General features: G+C 48.0%; 1 protein-coding gene across 8 annotated transcripts in view; it reads left to right on the top strand.

Moving 5' to 3' along the window:
- SZT2 (SZT2 subunit of KICSTOR complex) overlaps positions 1–18359 on the top strand; it is a 2035845-nt gene that overhangs the window by 1326686 nt on the left and 690800 nt on the right. For all 8 annotated transcript variants that reach the window (XM_069642429.1, XM_069642432.1, XM_069642427.1 and 5 more), the window contains 2 exons: positions 6052–6175; positions 7716–7868. In XM_069642429.1, the coding sequence (XP_069498530.1) occupies positions 6052–6175; positions 7716–7868 (277 nt within the window). The remainder of the gene's footprint in view (positions 1–6051; positions 6176–7715; positions 7869–18359) is intronic.

Here is an 18359-nt window from a genome sequence, read left to right as displayed (position 1 = left end):
GACTTGTTACCATGACAACCGTTATCAACATACACCTTTGGTCACTCCTTAATCCCGTATGAGTACCTAACATTCACCTGTTTCATTGCCCACACGGTATGGACCCCCTTTTCCACACCTTTTTAGATAATTGGGTTACCCCCGGGTTAAACGTGGTATCCCGGGCGCCATTAAACCATTCCAACATGGCCGTCGGTATATAATGATCGGCTGCTTAGCGACGGCGTCCATTACGCCGCGTCTTTCGCTTTCCTTCTGTCTTGGAGTGACTCAGCAGTCCTTGCAGACCTCTGCAGAACACAGCCTGCACGGAGCATCGCTCGCGCTTTGCAGCCAGGTACTCTTACAGGGCCGTGATTTTATCCTCCTAGATAATGGTTCTTGTATTTACAACATGGTACTGACTTAGTGACCTCTTGCAGGACTGTGGATCACGCGAAATCCTTGCGGATCCCAGTGCTGCACGTGAGGTAAGATTTTATTTCACTAATGCAACATGCTGCACAACCACTCAGTCCTGCACGTGTTGACTTTTCACGCATGATCATGTCTGAGGAGACTAATACCTCCGTTTTCTTGCTCTAGGAGCCCCGACTGGCTTTTTCCAGCGACGGCCCCACACACGAATACCGGGTGGAATTTCTTCCACTCAGGTAAGCTGTCTTCCCTCCATGATATTATATACATGGTATAGCCAACCATTAAGTTGACTTTTAAATCATTTCACTTGAACTCTTTCCTAAACAATATTCCCTTTCCCTGTCTACAGCACTCCCACACAGACCACGTCCTGATGAATGCCGTAGTAGACACGAGGCCCATCTAGCCCCCCGAGACGGCAGAAACGCCTTGGTGTAGACGCACCTTTTACCTACAGTGTAACATCACTGTTTGTATCAAGAACACTTTTTTCGTTTTGTTTTGTACTTGTTAAATATGCTGTTCACTATGTTGTGACAATTACTGAATTGTCCTCGGTTTTGTTACACAAGCATTCACCGGCATCACTGGTGTCTGCTTCCATGGTCTATATGTGTGTTATAAAAAGCAATGTTTGGTGAAAAGAAATGTTGACGCATCAATGAATCCCATTCACGATGTGTGATATAATACAGTCCAAACAATCTTTTGAGTAAGATACCATTACTTGAGTGTCTGTGTTTATTTATGTTAGACCACAGGGTACACAGGAGAGTGTGAAGGTGTTCCTTCTTTTGACCTGTTCAATTGTATCTGTGTTTAGAAATAGCCTCCCTGGGCAGAATAGGTCCCCCTACAGGAGCCGGAATTTAGAAATCTACTTCACCATCAGACACTGCTGTGCCCAATATCTTGGGGCCACACATTATTCACGGATACTGCACAACAGCACCCTACCTGCTTGCATGGAGAGGCACAGAGGACAGCACACCTATCTTGTGGGTAAGAAGCACTCATACCTGACTGCCAAAATCACTGACACACACCTGGGGGTACGTAAGCATTAGCAAAGTGAATCAACTACAAGTCCCATGATTCAACAACAGAAATGCACAGAACAGCCCAAGAACCTTGATGGACCCACCCCAGCACACAGACTTGAACCATGTGACAACACAGGGCATCCAGCCATGCTCGGCAGAACAGCGCACTCCGGGCAACATACAAACTCATGAATGCATTGCCATGAACCATACATGGCGTACCTAGACACCATCCTTGGCCAGTGCATTGTCAATGACATAGCATTGACAAATACCTCATGACTGCTGACTCCCACAACCAGAATGTGTGCAAGTGAACCAATTAGCCCAAGTCCCATCAACATTGATGCACACAAGGTGCACCATGCGCAACCACTGAGTCATGCACATGGGGGTATACACGTCAGGACTATTTACTTGTGCCCCGACCCACACACCGCCATGTCTCACACAGTCCATTCATGTTTTGCAGGTGACGCTGAATACCCGCATTTGCCATAACTAATGACCCCTGTGAGAAACCCTTCTACACCACAGGAGATAGGCTACAATCAGGCGCAGAGGCGGACCAGGTCATGCATCGAGCAGACATTTGGTCTTCTGAAATCAAGGTTTGGTGCCTTCACCACACATGCGGTTCACTCATGTACAGCCCCGAGAAAGTTGGCAAAATTGTTGCTGCATTCCCTATGCTGCACAACTTGGGCATACGTAGGAACGTTGAAATGACTGCAGATGAGGACCATAACCCCCCCTAGCTCTGATGAAGACGATGAAGGAGTGTACAGGGCACCACAGGACATACGTGGGGATGTGAGGGAAGGACGGATGGTCCGCCAGGACCTCATGGACAATTTCTTTTTACTCTTTTACTCTGAGCACCTGCCGCCCATACATGCAATGAATGTACATGTCTAAATTGCATGGATTAAAACCATCAATTTAATCATAATCCAACTGTTTATTTTTGGTAACAAGGAAAACCCAGCCCCGCCACCAACACTGCCCCCAAGAACTACTGCCATGCCCAATCAACCGCCTCAAGAACTACTCCCACTAGCGATTGTGCTTTTCCCCCTTGCCAGCAAGCTGTGCAGCATTTGTGAGTGCCTGGGCTGGGTGCTCCTCAATGTCCCCTCAGTAGGGATAGCAGTTTGTAATACAGTGGTAATTCCGATGATCCACGCAGCGGTAATGCTAATTCTGCCACGGCAGAGTAACCACCGATTTTGGGACAAAATCGTAATGAGGCCCTTCGTGTTTAGCCGGTAGTAGAGGGAGGACACAGAACATGTGTTTGAAAAAATATGTTTTTCGAAAATTGAAGCTCCGGCTTGAGGCACGTTTTCAGCCAAGATTTGGAGTTGATAGTTTCATTTATGGGAAGGCAAGATTGCTAAGTATATTATGGCATATATTGGGTGTCAAAACATAATTCCTAGTTTTGGTGATTCTAGGGCCACTTTTTAGGGCCCCTCACTTTTCTGTCTTTTTTTCACGTTATTTGTGGTGCCCACAGGGACTTCAGAGGTTCCCCTGCCATTATGACTCTTTGCATCTTACTTGAGGTATATGATATTGTCGTCCCGCCCCCCCCCCCCCCACACCCCAACCAAGGCACCCTGCCCCAAGGTTGCAACTTCTCGCTTGTGGTGATACATATGTATTAAGGAGTAGGTTGGTGAAAGCTGCACTTGATTTTTGCCTCCACTGAGATGCAAGCCGTTTTCCCACAGTGGTAGCCCAATGTGCGATCTTTGCTAGCGCTGGTGCTTCAGTGTATTTTTTTAAATCCTACTCTCTGCCATTTTGTAGAATAGAGCCTCCTTTGTTCAGGGTATCCACCTTAAAATGTCTGCTCTGACCATGTGGGCTATTTGTGAGCCCAAAACAGGTTTAAGCCAGCATATGTCCCTCAGCTCTCCCTCACACTTCCTATGTCCTGGGAGCTAAGGCTAAGTAGCGGTCCTATTGGCCAACCAGAATGTGTATTCATCTGATCCTTTGTCCCGAGCCCTCTTTACTCATTGGCTGGCTGGCCTTTGGCTAGCCTCTTTGAACAGTGGTATTCTGGCTCTACTTTGCCCCTACTTCTCTCTTGCTGCTTTGTTTCTGGAACTTGGAGGTGGCAGATCTGCCAACGTGCGGAAGGCATTTTCTCGCATTTATCACCATTGTTGGCAATTTTAGAACCCACAATTGACCAAACCAGCTGAGTCAGGAGCTTCGGCTTATCCCGGTATGGGTTTTCAGCTCCCGGAGGTCCAGTCCTGGTGTCCTTAATTCTCCAGCAACCTCCCCATATCTACTGGTTCAAGCACTCCTTGCTGGAACAGTTTCCTTCCTCATTCCGCTGTTTCACTCCAGGTTTCTCCGCTTGGCTGTGGGTTGCTACTGGTGTCTAGAAGGGTGATGAGACTTCACCACCATGCCAAGTCTTTATTTTAGGATGTCATGGGAAGCCTTCCGCAATTGTGCTTGTCCTGGGATTGTTTGCTGAAGTGCTGCCTTCACTTTTGGTCCACCCATCCACTAGGAGCCATCTTTACAGGTTTCCTTGCCTTTCCTGAGTCTTCCTCTCCAAAATCCTGGATGCAAGCATGAAGGATGACGCTCTGGGGAAAGTCCTTTGTTTCTGTTCTCAGTCGTCTTGGTCGTTGTTGGTTCATGGTGCAAGTCCATGTGTACTGTATCCTATAAACCACACCTTGAAAGGAAGCCCTGGAGTTAGAGATGATTAGTACTGCTGGATCCTGTTTCACTGAAACCGCTGACATCTTGGGGGACAAATATTCGGCATACTCCCCATCAGTGGGTCCTCTAATCCGGGGTCGAGAGTCTTTAGAGGAGAGTCTTTGCCACGTTTCCTGTAGACTTCTATTGGGGGGCCATCCAGCTTTGCTGCACCTTCCTGTGGAAAATCTGGTTCATCCATCGACCTCTGGAACTCTGTGGGGTTTCTTCTGACCGTCCCTCGGGCTGTTGGCTGTGGAATCCATACCTCTGGGTCAAACTGACTTACCTCCACTAAAGCAGGTGGCCCCATTGACGGTAATCCTATTGATTCTTATGGAACTTTCAACCTGCAATGAATCTCACCTGGACTTACTTTGAGGTACTTGCCTGTCCCTGGACATTACTCCTGGATCCAGAAGGGGTTCCGCGAGCTCTACAACAAGAATTATGATTTTGTTTCTTAACTTTCATTTTAAATTCATTTTGTTAAATCATGCTGTGCATTTCAACAATGGTGAATGTATTTGTAACATTGTAGCTAATGTTGTTAACATTGCAAATATTTTTCCATTAAATATTTTGCAAAACTAACCAGCGAATTTCTTAAATGAATTCTTGGAAGCCGATGTCTATAGTCTATGGTTGTTTCATACCCTCTTTGGCTATGGTGTAGTATAATATTCTGTCCTGGTGCTTCCAATCACCATAATGGATTTTCTTACTCTATTTTTTGTGGGTTCAAATGTCTACTTCCCTTATTAGGTCTCTCTCTACACATGTTTGTTTCTGACCACTAGGTCCATGACCTTCTGCATATGCCAGGGGTGGGCTGTGTCTTGAGCACACTGTGCTGAGCGGTGCAGAACCGTAGGGGCCTTTATCTGCTTGCTAGGTTTTGCTGATCCATTATTCTCGGCAGCCATGTACATTTAGATACTACTGTGTTTTTAAATATTATGATATACTGGGTATTTTTTTTCATACTGTGTATTAGATCTTAAATACTTTGAGAGCTTGACATGATAGACATGATAGATTTTTATTTGTGACTTAATAAAGTATATGTTTTCCGTATACCAGTATAGTGTATTTTCTAAGTGTATGTGTGTAGACTAATTATACCTTTGTGTCGACCTGCTACCCCTACCTGAGAGTTTAGCATTGTTGCTCTGTCCACGTGAACTACCTTTTAAGAGAGATATGGCTTCCATTTCTTATCTGGTGTGAGAGCCCCCCATTAATGCCAGTGGTTGTAGTGCCCTCAACGGAGGGTGCTACAAAAACTACCCTAACATTGGGTATTTGTGCAGTTGGCAACAACGGCTGTTGATTTTTACAATTAAATATTTGGCAAGAAACTCATATAAGTCTTTACTTGGAATGGTGTTATTACAGATTGCTCAGGACTTGCATAGGTTTCTTAGTTACTAGAAAGTTAAGTTTGCATGTCCATTGTTTCACTGATTTGGTGGTGTCATGATGAGTGTCAGTCTAGGGAGCTCTGACTAATCAGCATTTTGTCTGGGAGCAGTAGCGGAGGCAGCTTTTGGGGCGGGGGGGCCAATAGGGGGCCAGTGGGAGGATCTGCCACTGTCTGGGAGCTCTTCTAGGAGCTCTAGTTGAGGCATAATGGGACTGGGAAACTCTAATTGGTATTGTTTGTATGTGTTACTGAACCTGCCTAGCACAAAGCACTTGCCTAAGGGCTCTCTTAGCGTTGTAGTTAGGGTGCACTCGCTGAAGGAGGTTAGTGGTAAAGGGCAGTGGAACGGGTCTGAATGGTCTGGGCGTTTTGGAGTGCTCCTGTCGAAGGTGTCCTATAATTCCTCACAGTATGTCTGTTTGCTTTTAGCGTTTGCTTCTCCAAGACCTGCATGATAGCCATGTGTGTAACACGCTACTGGTCGCCGAGAGTGAAGAGGATATTTGGAAGCCAGAAACACTATGCTATCGACCACGTGCTCTTCAAAACGATGGTTAGTAGAACTCTTCTCTCTCCACTTTCTGGTCATTCTCTACCGCCACTGCTCATCCATTCTCCCGCACCTATTCCCCCTAGCCCTTCCGCCCCCCCCTCCATCCATTCTTGATCCCTGCTATTCCCGATTCCCTAGTCCTTATTTATTTTGCAACTCTGAACCTACCTCCCAACCCCGAGCACTTCTTAATTTTTCATTCCCCCCAGGCCCTTTTTGATTTTTCATTTCGCCATGGCCCTTTTTGATTTTTCATTCCGCACCTGGCCCTTTTTGATTTTTCATTCCCCTCTGGGCCTTTTTGATTTTTCATTCCGCCCCTGGCCCTTTTTGATTTTTCATTCCGCCCCTGGCCCTTTTTGATTTTTCATTCCGCCCCTGGCCCTTTTTGATTTTTCATTCCGCCCCTGGCCCTTTTTGATTTTTCATTCCGCCCCTGGCCCTTTTTGATTTTTCATACCCCCCCCTGGCCCTTTTTGATTTTTCATTCCCCCCCCTGGTCCTTTTTGATTTTTCATTTACAAACCCACCACCCAATTTTAGATTTTTCATCCCTCCTCTGCCACTGCAACATCCCCCCCATTGGCCCTTTTTGATTTTTCACCCCCTCTTGCCACTCAAGACATATTTATTATTCCCCCCACCCCCCAGACGCTTTTTGATTTTGCATTACGCCCCACCCACCCCCAGCCCTTTTTGATGTTGATTCTTTCATCCCTCTATACCCCTGTGGCAGCCCTCTTTCATGCCCTCTCCTCTGGCACCCCTCTATAATCTATACTTTCCTTCCACAATGGTTTGGCCTAGTTAGACATTAAAAGAGGAAAGCGCACACGCCAGGGAGCACAAGGGATACAAACGAGACGGAGAGTCATACCCTGAGTGGAGGGGGGTAACTAGGTCCAAGAGGCATAGTATCTGGGGAGGCAGGAGGATCTTCTTGCATGGCTCTGCCTAAAGCTAGGCGGGAGGACCAACAGTGATTGCAAGGGACTGAGTCTGCGACGTTGTCATCCTGCTGGAGAAGCAGCACAGTGTATTCATTTCACTCTGCAAGGGCGCCAGATGAAACCTATAAACAGGCAATAGACTGCCTAGGTAACATACGGAGAAGGGTGCTGGAATCCTAAAACTCGAGACTTCAAATAAGCTAGAGAAGAATTTGAGAACCCGTGGAATCCCGGAATGGGAGGGAAACCCACAACAGAGAAAGAAGAAGTCCTGACTTACCAAGAAATATGATGGTTTTGGATTGAACACTTTCCTACAGTTAGATTTTTCCAATCACTACACTAACCCTGGGGAGTAACCATCCCGACATTTCAGTTGTGCTTTATGTATACCTACAATATTTATTATTTTGCCCCTGCACTGTTTACATTCCCTAATAAACACCTTCTGTGTTTGCCAGGTCGTTTGATCTCAATTGGTCCTTCCCTCGACCAATTTCTTGCTCCCTCTGTCATCTGTGCTCAGAAAAGAGCAGTGAAAGATTGAGAAATCCTTTGGGATGGTCATGTCATCTTTTATATGTTTGCAGATTACTCGGCTGAGGAGAGCTACCAGCCCCGTGATTACCTGGCAGCCACCATGCAGTTCATCCCAGGACACTTCGCCTGTGACCCGGTGTGGAGCACCGTTATCCACATCCATCCACGGCTCAAGATGGGCCCTAATATGGGGGTGTCTCGAGGTACATCCATTAGGCTGGGCAGCATGCCTGCAAGCAAAGTGCGCTATGAATGTGTGCATGCTATCAAGAGGATACGCCATGGGGTGCTTTCCATTGTCTGTAGCGGGCGGTTGTAATCACATAGAATACAACCTCCATGTTCTGTTTTTTAATCTTATTTTGTTTTTTATTTATAAAAGTGTGAAAATAGTTTAAATTTAAACATTACAAACTATCAATTTACATACAAAACATCATTTCGTATAAGCCACATTTGATGCTGGGATGCTTTGAAGGGATAGGGCCTCCCTGTCCCACTACTCGCCTAGTCTTTTTTCTTAGTATTTTCTGCACAGGTGTCCAGTTTGTACCCTAGAAGGGCTACTCTTTATTTTTTATTGTTGCTGAACAAGACCTATTGTATCCCCTTATGCACCCCTGGGAAGGCATACACCTTAGTACCCCTAGTGTGTGTTTTTGTGGGCACCTATGTGTTGCTCACAGAGCAGGGTATGGGCTGGTGGCAGCTACTGTTCAGCAAGAATTGGAGTAGTAACCATGTGGGAGACTACCCACCCTTATCCTCTTGGTATTCGGTAACCCACCTATTGCTATAGGTCTGTACTACACAAGTTGGTAGAGTGACTGAGCAGCCAGACTTATCTAAAGAGGGGTAAATGTGACGTGTAGAGCTGTAGCATCGAAATCCACACATAAAAGTATCCAAATAACACAAGGTTTTCTAGTAAAATAATTATTTATTTAACGGTCAGTTTTAAATAAACATTCCTTAAAAATGGCAATTTGCAACATTTCCAGGGTAATTTTGACGCAATGGTCACCCATTTGTATTTTTGTATTTTATTGAATGTATATAGCCCTTTAATCCAAAGTGCTTTACATAAGAACAAGAAGAAATACAACAGGCATAAGATGGTAATTGAATCACAACTCGAAAACAGTATAAGGAACAATTTACAATATTACAGAGGTGAGGAGGGAGTGGAGAGGGACAGAGGAATAGGAAGGAGCGGGAGATCCAACAAATAATGGATGGAAATTGAATCACAGCACAAACAGTATAAGGAATCGTTTACATTATTGCTGAGGTGAGGAGGGAGTGTAGAGGGACAAAGAAATGAGAGGGATTGGGAGGGATGAGCGGAGATGTTAGCGGAAGTCAGAAGGGAGGCAAGAGGGTGTGAGGAAGATGAGAGGGAAGAATAAGATTAAGTAAGAGCAGGAGGAAGGATAAAAGGGGAGTAGACGGGAGGAGAGGGTGTAGCGGTAGAGGAGTAGGAGGTGAGGCAAGGGCGGGGAGAAGTAGAAGAGGAAGTGGGAGGTGTTAAGGGGGTATGGAAAAGATAAGATTTTAGAGAAGAGCGAAAGGAAGGGTAGGAGGGAGAAGAGCGATGGGTAGGGGGATGCGGTTCCAGTGGAACGGAGCAAGGAGTTGGAAAGAGCGGAAGCGGGAGGAGGCGCAATGAGGTGGAGCAGAAGAGAGTAGGAAAAGAACAGCGGAGCGAAGAGAACGAGGGGCGGAATAGAGAGTAAGAAGGGAGGAAAGGCGGGGGGGGCAAGACCATGGAGGGATTTGAAGACAAGACAGAGGAACTTCAATTTAAGCTCGGGGTGAAAAGAAAGCCAGCCTAGGGAAGTGAGAGAGGAGGAGATGGAATCAAAAGGTGAGAGGAGGAAGAGGGAGCGGATGGCGGAATGGTAGATAGATTTTAGTGGGGGCAGGTGGGAGGAGGGGAGTCAGAAGAAAAGGGAGGAACAGTAGAAAAGTCTGGAGAAGATGAGGGAGGTGATTAAGAGTTTAGTAGCATGAAAGGGTAAGAGGGTTTGTATTTTACTAATGTTGTAGAGGTGAAAGCGACAACATTTGGCAGTGATAGAGATGTGGTGAGATAGAGATAGAGAGAGGAGAGGGTCAATATGAAGACCAAGGTTACGGGCATGGGGAGAGAAGGGGAGCTTAGAGGAGGGAAAGAGAATGAAAGGGGGAGGGGAGGGAGGAGGAAGAGTGTTAGCCGGAAAGAAAAGGAGTTCAGTTTTTTCAGCGTTAAGAGTAAAGAAGTGAGAGGACATCCAGGATTTAATAGCAGAAAGCCACGAAGAGAGTTCATCGTGAATGTCGGGGGAGAAGGAGGAGAAGGAGAGGAATAGCTGGGTATCATCAGCGTGGGAATGATGTGAGATACCAAATGAGGCGATGATGGGAGAAAAGAAGTAGAGTGAGAAAAGAAAGGGGCCAAGGGCAGAACCTTGGGGAACTCCATGGTTGAGAGGATATGTGGGAGAGGTGGAGCCACCCCAGGAGACAGAAAAGCTGCATGGGTATAGCAGTATACCATACATAGCAGTATGGCAGTATAGCACCTATGGGTGCTATACTGCAGCTGAGGGTTCAGCCTGTGGTAGAAAAGCATAATGGTAGGAAAATTAAACCACTGCCACCAGCCATTTAAATTAGCGAGGGTAACATAAAGAATATTACATGAGAAAGTAGAAAAAGGGGCTACTAAGTAACCCCCCAGCATTCCACATAAAATGGGGTGTGCTGGATCTACAGAGAGAAAAGGTGTAGGTAAAGTCCATTTCACTTTACTTTCTTGGGAACAGTAGTTCTCACAAGAAAAGGTATTTAAACCTTCAGAGAAATCTAAAAGATTTCTGTGTCACTGCGCTGAAGGTGCTGTGTGTAACCATACAAAAAGTAGATGCCTAAGGAGTATGTCAGACTCCAAAAACAAAGGAAACAGATAATTCAAATCAGATCAAAATACATGATAGATTGAGAAAAAAGGCTCACTCTTCATGGTGAAAATTAAAATGTCCTAAAGCCCAGCAAAAGAGCTGGGGGTCTCTAAGGTTGAAGGGAATTAGCACAGAAATGTGAATTCTTCCTAACCGCTACATGATTATTTCGCAAGAGCTCTGGGTCTCCTCAATGTTGGGACACCTAGGCCCTGCCATAGGAATCAATGGATTCCTGAACAAAGTTAGGATCGATACTGCCACTGCCTTTTACTCCAATTGCTCCTCTTCCTCATATGTGATAACACATTGAGATAAGTTTGGACTAACATTTACTGAATCCATCTTAAACAATTGCAGAGTACAGCTGATGTTGGCGCCCTCAATAATTTGCTCTCCTTCAGTCGGGACCTTAGAACACCTCTGCATGCGCTCTATCACTGATGTCATCTATGCCCATAAATTGAAATTGAGATTAAGAACAGAATTATTATCAATAGCTGATTACCACTGGGAATCCAATTGTGCTACACCCTGCCCCTCTTCTGTCACCTGACTTCTCAGTGCACAAATGTGTTGAATGAAATGAGTGATTTTTCTCACAATGTTTCATACCAGTCATATTCTCCAGCATGCGGTCTGGCATGGATTCACATGCTCATGAATATTCCCCATCGTCAGGCTGGGAATCCTTGGTAAAAGAAAAATGTTCACTTTCACTTTAAAACTGTATTTCAAATTGATTGTGTCCTCCAACGTATTCCACATCTTTGACATTTAATGTCCACAGCTGTGTACTTTGGAAACTTTTGCGGCAGAGGGCGTCCTGCATGGATGGCGTTGGGCCGATGTCCCTCGAAGGCATCTGTCAAGGGCGAAGTTATTGTATGTTATGAATAGAACGCACGGCGCCCGTAGCCTCAGTTCCATTTTTTCCGCAAACGTGTTTGCTACAGAGACTTGGCGCGCCTTGTGTATTCCTTGTGAATGTCTTCCTCTTCCACCCCTCCAACTCAGTGGTCTGGCTTCAAGACTTGTCAGGACTGCAAGTCGAAAATGTCGATTACCGACCCGCATCGCATTTGTTTGTGGTGTTTGGGTGAGAGTCACAACACAAAATGCCAGTCGCTGACTGCTAACGCCTTGTGTGAGCGTAAGTGAAAGCTTCAGGTAGGTAGGGGTTCTAAACCCAGTAAGTCGAAACATACATCCAAGTCTAAGGGTATGTCTACCGACGATTCGAGGAGAGACTCTCCGCGTTGGAAGGATTCTCGGGGCTCTTGGTCCCGGGATGGTTCCCCCAATTCGTCCTCGTTTCGGCATTCAAGGAAGCGCCTTCCCCGTCGTCCTCGGAGGATGGTGCCTCAAGGAAAGTGGCTTGTCCTACGAAGTTCTCGACTCTGGAGGAATGGGCTGCCTTTAGAGAGCAGATGTTGGCGATTTTTCAATCACAGGGCACAGTTCCGTCCACGCCTTCTCACGAAGCCAGCAAGGAACGTGTCATGATGCCTGCCCCCGGAAGACCAGACCAGGCCCAGCAGCCCCGGAAGCAGGCATCATGCCACTTGGAGCATGCCCAAAAGCCCCAGTTAGGGGCTGTTTGGGTACAGTGCTGGCGCCTATGGCGCCAGGCTCATAAAGAGTCAGTCCTGGCGGCATGGGCGCCAGGCTCATTATTGATAACTTACCTGAAGCAGACCATGCTGCATACTCACCTGAGGCTGCATGAAGACTCAAGCCAAATGAGGTTTAGGAGGGACTATTTTACTGAAGGGACTATTTTGTTACTTGGGTGGGGCTGTGGAAGAATACTTACCTGGATCTTCTTCCAAGGCTGTTTAAACCACGCCCGGACAGCCACACGTGCTTCGTGTTATTCTGCTTGCTGCAGCGTAACGCTCACCGTGTTTTCAGCAGCTCCAGTCTTCAGCCACGCCCGCTTCAGTCCTGGGACTCCTGAAACAAGACGACAAAAAGGATAAGGGTTAGAACAGGAGTTTTAACTTTAATCCTTACCTGAACCCTGATCCATTTCGCCACGGAACTGAAAGACAGAAGTCTTTGAAGCATTGCTTTGCATTCCTACGGCGCCGCGCTGAACTCACCTGCTTGGTGGTACTTCAGCATTCCATCACGCTCTCTCCATCTCGCGGCCGGTCCTCCGACACCTAAGGAGACAAAGACAGCAAGGTGAGCAAGGGGACTCTCAAGGCCATACAAGCTACCCCCAAGGACTTACCTGATTTACCACGGGAGGTACTCACCTCATTTCGGGTCGGCGCAGTCAACTCTGCTTCATCGCCGTACCCCGGCCCCTAAGGGGAAAAACACAATAGACTTTCCTGAATCTTACCGAGTGCCATTTGGAAATCTTCGAGTGGATTAATCGGCAACCTGCAAGGAATCGGACAGAGTGAAGAGCAGACATTTGAACTCTTATGAACAATTGGACTTTAGAGTCAATACTGGAACTCACCAATTCCTCTACGCCAGTGAAGTAACTGGTCATCAACGCGCCCCTGCGGTCGACGCAGGATGGAGAGCTCATCCTTCTAAACCATCAGGTGAGACTAAGGAGGGGACATCAAGAGTGATCGGTGGGAAGACAACGGGAGTGGGGAAGGTGGGTTGACACTCAATTCCACGGGTGGTTAATTCCTCTTCTCCTTTGCAGAAGAATATTCTCGCGAGCCAGACAAACTAGGCTGAGCGGGCCAGTCCAGTCAGTCATCTCGGCGCTCCACGTCACGCTGGTGGAAATAACAGCGGCCCAGTTCCGGTCGACGCCCCCGTGGGAACCAGGTGAGCGTAACAGAACTGTCTCGAACCGTGGCTCGTACACCATCAGGCTCGGGTCCTCGGCGCAATCTTCATCTGGAACCTTCGAGGTCCCGTTCGGACAAGGCTCAGGATGGTCACAAGAGACGTGCTTCCAGGTCTCGGTGCTCGTCCCCAGCGAGACCGCAGAATCCTGCTAAGGGCTCGAAGTCGGCGTCAACTCCGGCACCGTGTCCGTCGGATACGGACGTCAAAGCAGTGCCTTCGTATCAGCCCTCGGTGCCCTTGTGGACGCCGAAGACGTCAACGCTCTCGCCGCCGAAGCCATCGGCGCTCTCGACGACTTCAGGGCTTTTGGGCCGAAATGTAGCGTTGGAGATCCCTGATGTTGTGGATCCTCAAAGGAAGGCTACTTCTGTGAGGCCGGTGGTGGACTCCAGACCCTCTTCTGTTCCGAGGCAGGGTGTTTACCTCCTTCTGGATGACATTTATGAGGAGAAGGAAAGGTCAGACTTTGATATGGACCCTATTGAGCCTGATGAGGCTCTTGTCTTTTCTGGAGACAGTCATTTGGAAGAGTTGAGGCAAACTCTTCATGCTACCAGTGGTTTGGACACTTCTCCAGAAGTGGAATTTGGCAGGCCTGAGCCTCGGGCTCATGCAGAGTCGTCCTACAGGAGAATCATTGCTAGGGTCATGGAGTATCTGGGCTGGTCCAGTCCTCCGGAAGCTTTTGTGCACGATGATCTAATGGACATTTTAGATCAAGGTCTGTCCTCTGACCCAGTGTTACCTTTTCATCTCACTTTACAGAAAAGGGTGGCAGCTGCTTGGCAGTCACCGGAATCTCTTCCGGCTGTTAACAAATTGGTGACCAAAAAATACTGCCCTTCTGGTAGCGACCCAGCTACTTATCTTCTCACCCCACTCCTGACAGTTTGGTGGTTCAGGCGGCTATGGCCACCTCGAGGCAGGCGGCGTACCCTACCATCGCTCCGGATAGGGAAGACAAACGCTTCGACGGTTTTGCACACAAGGCTTTTTCTGCGTGGAGTATGGCCTTGAAATCAGCCAACACCACTTGTGCTTTGGCAAGATTTTCACACACTCTGTGGAAATGTTTCTCTTGCGGATGAGAATTTTCCCGATGGGGAAGAAAGGGATGGGTTCCTTGCTCTCGTGCAAGATGGCAAGGATGCCATGTGTGAATCCCTTCAGTCGGGTTTGGACATGGCCGATGGTGTGAGCCGGTTCATGGCTACGAGCACCGTTATACGCAGATTTGCGTGGTTTCGGAAGTCAGGTTTTTCCCCGGATGTGCAAGCCTGTCTTTTGAGCATGCCCTTTGATGCCGCGCATTTGTATGGCAGCAAGGCTGACGAGAGCCTTGAGAGGTTGCAGACCTGAAAAGCTGCATCAAAATCTTTAAGCGCAGCTGTACGTCAACCTCTGCCTTTTCGTCCTAGGGGGCAGCAGTGGAGGGGAGGTTCTTTTCGTTACTACTTTTCCTTTGGTAGAACGAGAGGAGCCGGTAATCAAAGGGGTCAGTTAAAAAGTACCCGTGGTGGTCGGGGAAATGGAGGTGCCAAAGCCGCTCAGGCAGCTGCCTCTTTGCATTCAGGTGCTGCCGCAGCCGCTCAACAACAGTCATGAAGCTATGTCCCTTGGTTTGCCGGTTGGGGCCAGACTGTCTCAGCATCTCAAAGAGTGGCGATCCATTACTTCGGATGTGTGAGTTCTGGATACAATAGCCCATGGCTACTGCCTTCCCTTCCTATAGTAGCGTCACGACAATGCACCATGGAATCTTTCTTTGAAGCTTCCAGATCCGCTCCTTGTGCAGGAAATCTTGACCCTGCTAGAGAAAGGCGCTATAGAACTGGTGCCTGTAGCGGAGAGGAACAAGGGATTGTATTCCCCTTATTTTTTTATCCCAAAGAAAGACTGGGGTTTGAGACCCATCCTGGACTTGCGTTGGTTGAACAAACTCCTCAGGAAGGACAAGTTCAAGATGGTCACTCTTTCTCAAGTCCTCCAGGCCCTTCAACTTCAGGATTGGTTGGTGACGCTGGACCTACAGGATGCTTACTTTCATGTGCCGATTCATCGATTCAAGCACAGAAAGTACCTGAGGTTTGCGGCTGGCGACTCGCACTTTCAGTTTTGGGTCCTGCCATTCGGATTGACCTCTGCCCTGAGGATCTTCACCAAGCTAATGGTGGTGGTGGTGGCAGCGTATCTCAGGCGAGGGGGGATTCACGTCTACCCCTACCTGGATGACTGATTGATTTGTGCGCGTTCTCCCGAGCAAGCATTGGCTCACCTTGGTTTCACCTGCCACTCCCTCCACAGGCAGGGCTTCTCACTCAATTTCCAGAAGTCGCATCTGACACCTTCCCAACAGCTCCAGTACATTGGGGCTGTGTTGGACATGTCCTTGGGGAAGTGCTCCCCTCCCAAGGTGAGGGCTCATAACATTGTGCAGATGGTGGACAAGTTTCAACATGCCCAGAGTCTCCCAGCTTTCGAATTCCTAAGGTTGCTCGGCCTCATGGCATCTTGCATTTTTCTGGTGCCAGAGGCCAGGCTGAGGAGGAGATCCCTGCAGTGGGCTCTCAAGATGCAGTAGTCACAGTGCTCAGGCAAGATGTCTGATCCCGTTCAGATTCCACTCTGTCTCCCAGGATCTTCTGTGGTGGGCCAATGAAGGGAACCTGAAGAGGGGGGAGCAGTTTTGGCAACCGTGGCCAGAGGTGACGGTAGTGACGGATGCTTCCCTCACAGGATGGGGCGCTCATGCCAAAGACTTGACCGCCAGCGGTCGTTGGTCTCCATCAGAGTCCAAATTCCACATCAATCTCTTAGAGCTGAGGGCCATCAGGCTAGCCCTGAAGGCTTTTCTGCCCTCTATACGGGGGAAGAGTGTCCTGATTATGACGGACAACACAGTGGCCATGCATTTCCTCAACAAAAAAGGGGAGGGTATGGTCTGTGCAGAGAGACAATGCAGCTCTGGTTCTGGGCCATACAGCAGGGAATTTCGCTCTTGGCAGTTCATCTGGCCAGAGACGAAAATACGGCGGCGGATGCTCTGAGCAGGCAGAGCACGATCTCTCACGAGTGGGAGTTGGCTCAGTAAGACCTTCTGGAGATCTTCGCCCTTTAGGGAACCCCACAAGTGGATCTCTGTTAGGGAGAATTCTCTGTAAAGGCTAATTTCCCAAACCTAGTGAGTCCCCCAGCAGCTTTGCTGGATTTTTGGGGTTTATTTTTTTCTCCTGCTAAGAGTGAGACTCTTTTACTCCCACTCTTAGACATGATTTGAGGTGTTCCTTTATCTTTCCATGTGTTTTATGGTATATGGGGTCTTTTACTCCATAGGGTCTCATGTGTTCTTGATGTGGGTTACACAGCACCCTCCGTGCCATAACCCAGGGCTGTCGTAGCGACCCCTCAACATAGACTCCATACCCTGGGACTGACTACTGTCCCCCAGGGCATGTAAAGTCACCATTGGCTTTACTAGTCCCAAATTATGAACAGAAACCAGTACAAACCATCATATTGTGGATGTACTGGTCGGGGCAATTCGATTGCCGCGGGGTCTGTTGTTCGAGGGGGCACGTCTCCGTCCCCCCTGATCGATTTTTGGCTGGTGGCAGTGGATACTACTTTTTATATTCGACCGTGAATATATCTGTATGGGATTTTCCCACTGTTCGAGGCTAGCAACTTTAATTATTTAATTCTTATAGCCTCGAACATACCGCCGCTTTATTTATTTATGAATTCACTGGTTGGTATTTTTTGCCAGAATTCGATTCTAAAATGGCGTTTGTGTTCTCTTCTGTGACTCCAACCCAAGTCGAGCCCTTTGTTCCACTTTTTGGCGGGCTTCTCCACAGAAGCCTCAAAAAGTGGCGCCACTCTGTCTGGGTACCACAGGGGGCGTGGGAGGGGTTTTAGGCACCCTGGACTGAGTTACCTTGGTAACTGAAGTCGCACTCTTGTGTGATTGGCCCAAGTGGTGAGCCACTTAGCATGTTTGATTGACAGCTAGGCTGAATGAATGGGGGTTTGCTGCATAAAAGCAGGGCTTTGGGGATTGGAACTTCAGAAGTCGCCACAGGACCTAAGAATCCGAGGAGGGAGATGCTGAGCCGACCTGCAACGGCGACACCAGCGGTGGAGCCCTGCTGAACCGTCTCACCACTTTTCCCGACGACAGAGGACATCTCCAGTCCGGAGAGTCTTCTTCCTTTGACTGGTGGGGATAACCAGTTTTTCCTTCTTTTCACCTTCCTGGAGCATCTCGTGGCTGCCTTGCCCGTGCCAAGCACCCCGGCAACCGGAATACCACGGTTTACCACTACCGCGAAGAGAAGGGTAGTATCTTTTAACCAAAGAACTCCGCGGCTGGTTTCTTCCCTGGCAGTGCAACGACCTTCATCTTTCCTCCACGGCGAGACCTCCTCTTCCTCTGGACGAAACACCGACTTGCACCCGCTGCCAGCAACAACTGCCCCCGCTGGAGCTTCCTTCACACTTAAGGTACTGTGTCCCGCCTGGCTTCCCTTGCGACAGTTGGTTCGGGGTGACAGTAAAGCCTCGACTTTCTAACCTGGTCTAGCCTGGGATAACCTAGCTAACTTTTCCTGAATTTAATTTCATCCTTTTTGTGCGAACTATCTACAAGACTCTTTGGGCATAACCCCACTGTGTGAACCTGGACCCCTTCTGCTTGCTCTCTCCAAGAGTGGGCCTTGCAATTGACTTCCTTGCTCTCCAGTAGAACTCTGCTTATCCTGCCTTACTGTGGTTCTTGTAAAAGTATTGAAACTTGTGTGCTTCCATAACTCTGCCTTTTTCCCTCCCTTTTTTACAACTTATTAGAGTGCCATCTAATGTAAAGCGCTCACCTCTGTCTGAAAATAAGTGGTGTTTCTCACTAAGACTTGTCTAATAAGTAATTAG

The sequence above is a fragment of the Ambystoma mexicanum genome, chromosome 1q (assembly GCF_040938575.1).
Source record: "Ambystoma mexicanum isolate Mex_15411 chromosome 1q, UKY_AmexF1_1, whole genome shotgun sequence".
In the NCBI taxonomy this organism is placed as follows: Eukaryota; Metazoa; Chordata; class Amphibia; order Caudata; family Ambystomatidae; genus Ambystoma; species Ambystoma mexicanum.
The sequence above is the reverse complement of the archived record's forward strand: the minus strand, read 5'-3'. Positions and strand labels throughout refer to the sequence as shown.